The 8,798-nt window shown below is 34.5% G+C and overlaps 1 protein-coding gene across 1 annotated transcript in view; it reads left to right on the top strand.

Annotated features, from left to right (window-relative positions):
* Window positions 1-5,025: 5,025 nt before the first annotated feature.
* LOC139523401 (alkaline phosphatase-like) overlaps window positions 5,026-8,798 on the top strand; it is a 28,069-nt gene continuing 24,296 nt past the window's right edge. Inside the window, exon 1 of the mRNA XM_071317426.1 lies at window positions 5,026-5,186. Coding sequence (XP_071173527.1) covers window positions 5,063-5,186 — 124 coding nt within the window. The 5' untranslated portion in view covers window positions 5,026-5,062. The remainder of the gene's footprint in view (window positions 5,187-8,798) is intronic.

The following is an 8,798-nucleotide window of genomic DNA, read 5'->3' as shown; positions in this document are numbered from 1 at the left end:
TCAGCGATTCATAACAAGGCTGACCGTAACTGCTTTTAAGATGACCGTAATTTATAAATGATGACCGTAACTTTTAAAGGATGACCCTCAATTCTAAGAAATATCCGTATTTATATAACTATATTTTTGTATCAAATGATTAATCGTGTTGGTATACACATATTAATATGAGAGTTTTATCCTATAGGTAGAAGAAAATAAGACGTGTATCTTTTTTACAGTAGAAGGTTCAATTTTTAAAATGAATTTGCCAAAAGACATGCAAATGAACAGGAAGGGAAAACATGCTACAAAAGTGCGATAAAATGACACCTTACAAGCATAATGAAAAAATGCAGTGCACAGCCTTCAACTGCTCGACAAAAGATTTTTGTTTGTTTCTGGGATTCCTTTTAATGACATATAATAAATACACATTTTTAAAAATGCCAAAAAATTGCATGTACACCCATTGATATTATATCGTCTTTCATTTTGTCGTGCAAATAAAATAACAGAAATATTTTGAAAATATCATTCGAATAAACTAGTGAAGGTGAGCTCCAGCAAAGTAGATCCTTAAAATAGTATTGTACGAAAAGCGTATCACAAGGCGGAACGTTGTCAATTTGTATATATACAGAATTGTCATTCATACAGTCAGGATTCTACTTCTTCAAAATTATCTCCCCATTACGCCAGTTCATGCTCACAATCGTAGAAATGGAAGCCGTTGTAGGGATGACGCTCTGCCAATTTTGCTCTTGAAAACTGATAAATTTATCCACATAGCACCATTACGATCGATCGTTATATGTCAGTTATATTTCAAAAGACAAATGTATCTACTAGCTAATGAGCATTAGTTAATGATCTTGTCTGCATTGATTCAACTTAAAAATATTGTCTGTTTGGATGTCAGATGGAATTTTTGAAAATTCTTAAGCATTTAAAAAAATTCTAATTAAATATTTCGTGGAAGGGCAGACTTAACATTTTCAGTGGTTGAAGATTATAAACCCTAGTTGTCACACACAAGAAAATCATATTTTTTCGAAGATATCCATTTTCATCATCCAAATTAAAAGACTGTCGTCAAGTACTTTTAGAAAAAATAGCTATTCGAACACACCTACTCTGTTTTTGTGATTCATTAGATAGGTATCTCAATTGACCCATATATTTCATCTTTTCGTACTGTCATTTTTTTACGTTATAAAGTCAACCTGTAGCTTTGATATATAATAATGATAGAATCTGAAGCGAGATGCTATATAAAATACTCTTGCTTTGTACGTTTTAAAGACAAAATATACACCCCAAACATGCCCTAACATAAAAAGGTGCACTCGATTTTTCTCTTTTCAATACAATCGTTACCTGTTTTGGGGAATTTTTTCTTGATTCACATAATGGAAGGGCAGACACGAAAATTTCTGAACTAAAAGATTGATATGTTCTCCGTCCGTGATAAAAAAAAATCGGAGGTTATGCATTTTCTACATCCAACTTATAGATACTATATATAAAAAAGAAGATGTGGTATTATTGCCAATGAGACAGCTATCCAGAAAAGACCAAAATGACACAAACATTAACAACTATAGGTAACCGTAAGGCCTTCAACAATGAGCAAAGCCCATACCGCATAGTCAGCTATAAAAGGCCCCGATAAGAACCATGTCGTCGACTTGATATCTTATTGTTTTGCATTACTATGTAATAGATACATTGAAAACTTATGCAAATGGTGTTTTTAAAATAAGAAAATTGTCGTTTTATTTGTTTCTATTAACTTTTAAAATTTTGTTACTATATCAAACATTACAGTTAACTTTAATCGCTTTCTCGATAAACTCTTTTGTTCTATTTCAAAAGTATTTCCGCCTGCATAGATCAAGACAAATTAAGATTTTAATCTGCTTCCTCTGGACCCATACACATGGGCTCGATTACCAAATATTCGTACGTATTATTAATGTTTTTAATGCTCCATTTATTGGCATTATGTTTTTCTGGTCTGTGCGTACGTTCGTCCGTTCGTCTGTTTGTTTGTCCGTTTGTCCAGCTTCAAGTTAAATAAAATTTAAACTTAGTACACATTTTCCCTATGATATGATCTTTTCAATTCTAATGCCAAATTACAGTTTTATCCCATTTTCATAGTCCACTAAACATAGAAAATGATAGTTTGGATGAGGCATCCGTGTACTAGGGACACATTCATGTTTCTTCAAATTTTCGTCGTATCGCTGTCAATTTGTGTTAAAATTTTAACGTCGATATCAATAAATATTTCATTGTTTACGAGAAATATGCAATTTACTATCATTGTTATAAATCCTAAATATGGCCAATTATATTATAGTTTAAAAAAAGAAATATATGAAACATATTTATATCCGCTAACTGAGCCCCTATTGAGATCGACAAACTCAACAAAAAAGCTTTGAATACAATACGGATATTTCTTAGAATTGATGGTCATCCTATAAAAGTTACGGTCGTCCTATATAAATTACAGTCAGTCTTTACAAATTACGGTCATCCTTTACAAGTTACGGTCATCTTTTTACCAACCACGGTCATCCTTGTTTTATGTTACGGTCATCTTGGAAATATTTTGATTATGATTTACGGTCATCTTAACGATTTTTTCAAATCGAATTTCCCGTTTCATGCACATTTCTCGGAAGTAATTAGTGATTTTCGAGTGATTCTTTTATAAATTTTCATCGTTTCAATGTATGATTTGTAAAGAAAATGATATAGAAACACTTTAACAGACAATACAGAAACTGACCTAATTTTTCATCCGACATCTTGCCATGGGATGACCGTGAATGCAGTTACGGTCATCAGCTTTACCCCAGTGATGATACAATAGGTAACAATTTGACAATCTAGTAGTGTCAACCCTGTGAATATGACCCGTGTATTTAGCATATCAATCCTGAATACACCGTTTGGTGGTGCGCCTGTCAGATGGGGAACGTACAAATAAGGTAATAGGTAACAGGTGAATATACTATTGGTATCGGTATCGGACTCAACCCGGAACTTAATTATTGGCAATATTAATTACGCGGAAAACAAAAGGGCCTGGAGTGGTGTAATTTTTAATCTACACCTTTGTACTATATTAGTTATATATAAAGTTGAATTCTTTGATTCGTCGTTTTTACGTGATGACGGCTGACAAATTGGACCTCGTAATTTTAGTATTATAGAAGTTCATTTGAGTGTGACTAGTTAGAAGTTTGACTAGGAAGGTTATATAATGTCCGTGAAAGAGGACACTAGTTTATCATGCACCATTTTACCATGTTTACGTAGGAACTTAAAATTACAACTGCATCACAAGCGATAGCCTTTCAAAAAGTGCTATATTCGACTCTTAGCTGATGAAAATGGAAAGTGCTCTCGCTTTGTAGATTAATTCATTTACTAGAATAGCCACGTGAATCAATCAACAAATTCTACCACACACGTTAGGTCACACGTTATGAAGTAGTATCGTTTAACGTTGTTGTTTACTCCAGAAGATTCGTCTATTTATAGATAAAAGTTACCTGTGTAAAATCTAATTGCTAAAAAAGAGACGACAAATCCGATACTCTACGGGATTGAAGGACATTAACTAGGTTTGGATTGTTCTAATCTATTAATAAATTTTGATTATTCACGTCTCGTAATATCTTCCAATCAGGTAGCAAGAAAAATTCACGCCCTAAGTGTCCATCGTTCAAATCTTAATATCGACTCCTAGGAGTCGATAATAATATTCATCGATGTAGAATATCTCTGCACAATACGCCGATAGTATAAACACATCATCATCATATTGATTTATTTACGATTTAATTTAACTGGTACATTCCAAAATTTCATAGGTGACGAAACTTCAGTTTTTACACCAGAGACACCAGAGACACACCCAATGGATAGCACTGACCAATTTGATTTGGTATCGTGCTTAAATTTCAAATTTGACGACGGGTAAGAAATTACAACTGAGGCTGCATCTTTATACATCCGAAATAAAAATATCTATTTGATGAAAACTGGTTTGATTTTTAAATTTCAAATTTTGACCAAGTTTACGTAATTACACAGAAGCTGCGTATTCATAGTCTTTGTCACACTCGTGTGCACTGGTGGAAGTTAAATTGAACTTCTTTATACTTAACCTCCACCCCACCAACCCAAAGACACTCATAAAATTGTGAATAATTAGATTCAATTTAACTACCTTATAGAAGATAACGTAAAAGAAAACCTTTTTTCTCGGCGAAATTAATCTCTTCAATATGTAATCGTTTCATACCAATACCACTACGCGTTTAATACAAATCATTTTCCCAAACAGCTATCAAAGTGCCAACAGAATTATGTCTCATAAATCATAATCTAAGCACCCATAATGATAAATCACCATCAGGGAAAAAATAACATATCCTTTCTAAAATATAATAATTCATTTTGAGATTTATTTTGTTTTTATGCAAAATAAAATTGGAAGAAAATACTAGTAAGATATAAAAGATAGTGCTAATATGACTAATGTGAATACAATATAGGAAGAAATAGCACAGTGAGCGCCTGAGAGATAGATTTACACGGGCTACGATCAGACAATAGAAATATTTACATAAATTGTCTCGTCAAACATACAAGCTAGTTCTGGATTGATTCCGAAAGTGGTGAATATACCTCGTCTTGAAAACCATCACGAATTGAAAGCTATATGCATTTCAGTGACTTAACCAGCAGTATCAAAACATCAAAAAGTCTAGAACGACAAACTGAATTATTTATTACATTTAAAATTTTGTAAATTTGTGTAGCAGTAGAATTGTATTTTTTTTTAAACAATATTTATTGGTATTTTTTTCTTATTGTCGAATGTATACCAATGCCCACAGAAAACACCTGACTGAAAGATTCACATAATGACGATTATAACCAGTGCTACATGTTTAAGTATTTGGTATTGACCTTTACTGCAGATCATGTGAGAGACGACCTGGTGATATGTCTTATCTGCATAACTTGTCCAAAGACTGGCACAAATTTATGGAAAATGGCAGCGACAGCAGTTTTTGTTCTGTCTTTAGTTTTGTCAACGTACGGATTCTTGTTGGATAACGCCCCATCTAGTAGTCAGAGTGATTTATTTAATAGTCAGTACACTGGCAATGGTGAAAGTAAGTAGCTTGCTATACTAGAAATTGTTTAATCTGTATGGAACGCCACAGCTGCTTTATGATAAGAATAACCATGTCATTAAGGTTAGAGATATATCATGAAGCAAATGTTCTGTACTATAAATACATTTGACTATAATACTATGTCAATTCGCTATATCACTGAGATACATTTATATACTATAAAGACATTTGATTATAATACTCTGTCAATTTGCTATATGAATGAATGATTTATTATAGTCCAACCTATATATATACAACAGATACATATCAATACAATATTACATTACAGCCAGCCAGATAGGCTTACGATGCACTGACAAATTAAAGTTCAGAATTTTGAAAAGTAGATAACACATAGTTTTGGACGAATGTCTAAATTATTAGAAAATTCAACAGTTCAAGTAAAATAGTTAAAAAATTTCTCTTCTGATACGATCACAGTCCAAGATAAAGTTCGCTATACTTTTGTTGTTGTTAGACAACAGTTCATTTAAGGCAGCATTTGGAGGAAGTTCATTTATGCGTAGAGGATGAGCAGGATCTGGTGATATTGCAGTAAATAGTTTATTTCTCAAAACCGAGTAACGATCACAGTATAAGATATAGTGTTGCTCATCTTCAATAGATCCAGAATTGCACATTTTACATACTCGTTGTTCGATTGGAATGTTTCTATAGCGTCCTCGCTCGACTTCTAGTGGGAAAGTACCACAGCGAATTCTAGCGATTGCAGATCTTTGTGTCCTTGTTAAATGCTTTTGTACGTATGGCTCGGCATAACATTCGGTTTTTAAATGTTTATATGTTTATATGTCCTCAACTTTGGCATATTGTTTATTTCGTTAAACCATTTGTCTTTAAAGTCAGCTACAAGTTTACTTTTTACAGAGTCTAGTATGAATCTTGTTGAGATAGCGGAGTCGTTTTCAGTTAGGTGTGAAAGATTGCATCTGTCCAGAAGCGTTTTTGCGCTGTTAAACCACGTGTTTCGGTAACGTCTCGACATGTCACGATCCCAAACAAACACTTTTCGGCAAATTCTATGACCAGGCATGTTCATAAGACGACACCATAGGCGGACAACGTTACATTGGTTGTGAATGCCATCCCATGTCTGCTAATATTGCTGGAATTGGTGTTGTTTTGCCGACGCCAAGAAAAGTTCTGATAGCTCTATAATGTAAACGTTCGATATTGTCATATTTCTTTGCTCCCCATACCCCGGATCCATAGTCAAGAACAGGAATAACAGTGTTTTCATAAATTTTCGTGAATATGTCGTAGTCCATATTACCCATATTAAAGAATTTAGATATCAATGATCCCAATGATCTACTACCTGCACTTACGAGTTCACTGACAGAGACATTATAATCAATATAATCAATATGCTCGGATAATGTGAGTCCCAAGTAAGGATATTAATTTACAAATGCAACTATGTTGTCCCCTAGTTGAAATGTAAATTGAGTTTTGTCCTTTGTAGTCTTTCGAATATGCATAATTTTTGTCTTTTCTGTATTAACGTTCATTAATTGTGTCTTTGTCCAATCGTTCAGAGCATTAAACTGATTTAGTAGTCCATCAACAGTTCCCGAAATAAGAACTAGATCGTCAGCGTATAGCAAGCACCGATTAATGCGCCACAACAGAGTCCGTTAATGAGTGGTACCAATTCATCAATAAACAATGCAAAAAGTGTGGGAGCGAGATTATCCCCTTGACGGACACCGGAATCAACGGAAAACCATTCAGTAAACATCGTAGGCGATAATCGTACTGCACTTTGTAGCTTTGAGTAGAGACAGTCACACCTAATTACTTTGTACATATTTCCATACACACCCACGGCTAAAAGTTTATTCCAGAGTATAACACTTTTCTTGCTGAAGTCAACAAAGCACAAAAAAGTGTCTATGTTCTGCAGTTTCCTGTTTCTCAGTATTGTACACAGTGAAAAGATATGGTCCAGACATGATCTAAGCCGCCTAAATCCGTTTTGATCCTCACTGAGAAAGTTATTGTTTTCGAGATGACTGATGAGCCTTTCATTCAAAATTTGACTAAATGTTTTTGCGACAGTTGACATCAGACTTATGCTTCGGTAATCCATCGGATTGCGGAAATCCTTGCCTTTTTTTTAGCAGAGGACATATAATGCTTCGACACCAAGGATCTGGGACAATTCCATAGCTAAAACACACATTGAACAGTTCGTGAAGAGTTTTCGACAGTACATCACTTTTTAGTATTTCATTAGGTAAATTGTCTATTCCTACTGCTTTGCCATTTTTTAAACTCATTAGCGCACGTTTCATTTCATCAAGAGAAATAGGTTCGTTCAATTCAGATGTGCTCGTGTTGTCAACATATGTTTGATTAACAGGGAGGTTTTCATATTCACGCTCTAGTTGTGAATTAAGGTTTTGCAGTTGCTCAACAAATTCAGAATCAACTTTTGTATTGTCACTAGAGAACAGTTCGGAGTACTCCTCTTTCCATCGTTGTAAAATTTCGGAGGGATCATGAGACACTGACCCATCGTCCATGTTGACACTATCAATGTTTGTCGATGTTTTTACTGGACCTAGTTTACTGATTTCACGCCAAAATTATTTTGGATTGCCCTGATTGATTGATTTTATTCGATTTAGTCTTTGAGCTGTATATTTCCGTTCTTCTTGTCGTAAACGTTTATCAAATTGTTTACGCTTTATTTTGAATATCTCCCTGCGTTTTGTTTTTGTTCGACGGTCACCCTGATACCTCAAATAGTTCTTTTCGGCAATATTTACCTCCCGAAGTAGATTTCGTAATTCGTTGTTCCAGTACGGTTTTGTGTTACGGCGTTTACGTTTGTGTGTGCTTTGTCCAAGATTTTTATAGTCAAGAACATTGTCCATTTCGTCATGAATTGCATTCAGTAGCGTTTCATAGATTGAGTTAATTCTTTGTTCACTGTTATGAAGATCGAGTGGTGAATCGACCACGTTGTCTAAACAGCGCACACATCGTTCGCTCTTGAATATATCATTTGGGATCTTTGTGACGTCATATTTTCGCCTCACAGATTTTACACAGTTGTTTTCATAAATTGGCGTTTTAGCTACCTGTGGGCTTGTATAATTTCGATACTCCGAATAATCGAATGAACACTGTAATACTGAGTGATCTGGGACTCTTGAGTTGGGATGTACTTCAATATTGTGATCGATCAGCAAGTCTGACACAAGTTTTACCTCGAAATCGTAAAATTTTGTCAACGAAGCATGCGGAGTAATCATGTAGTCAACGACAGATTTACCAATAGGCGAAACGTACGTAAAATTGTCTTTTGAACTGTCTCCTCTTCCGTTTAACATAGAGCAATTTGAGTCGTTTAAGAACTCCAACAGAAATACACCAAACGCATTTTTTACAGAATCAATATAGCATCGTTCTGGTTGAGTACCGCTAGAGTCAGTTAGATCTTGCGAGTTTCCTATGCGCCCATTAAAATCACCACAAATTAGGACTGGATTATGGCTACTATAAAGATACACTTGCGATAGAAGATGGTCGTAAAATTCCTGAGCAATGTTGCCCCTACTTGACCGTTCCGGTTGC

The sequence above is a fragment of the Mytilus edulis genome, chromosome 5 (assembly GCF_963676685.1).
Source record: "Mytilus edulis chromosome 5, xbMytEdul2.2, whole genome shotgun sequence".
Lineage (NCBI taxonomy): Eukaryota > Metazoa > Mollusca > Bivalvia > Mytilida > Mytilidae > Mytilus > Mytilus edulis.
Note: the sequence above shows the minus strand (reverse complement) of the source record. Positions and strands in the feature narration are given on the sequence as shown.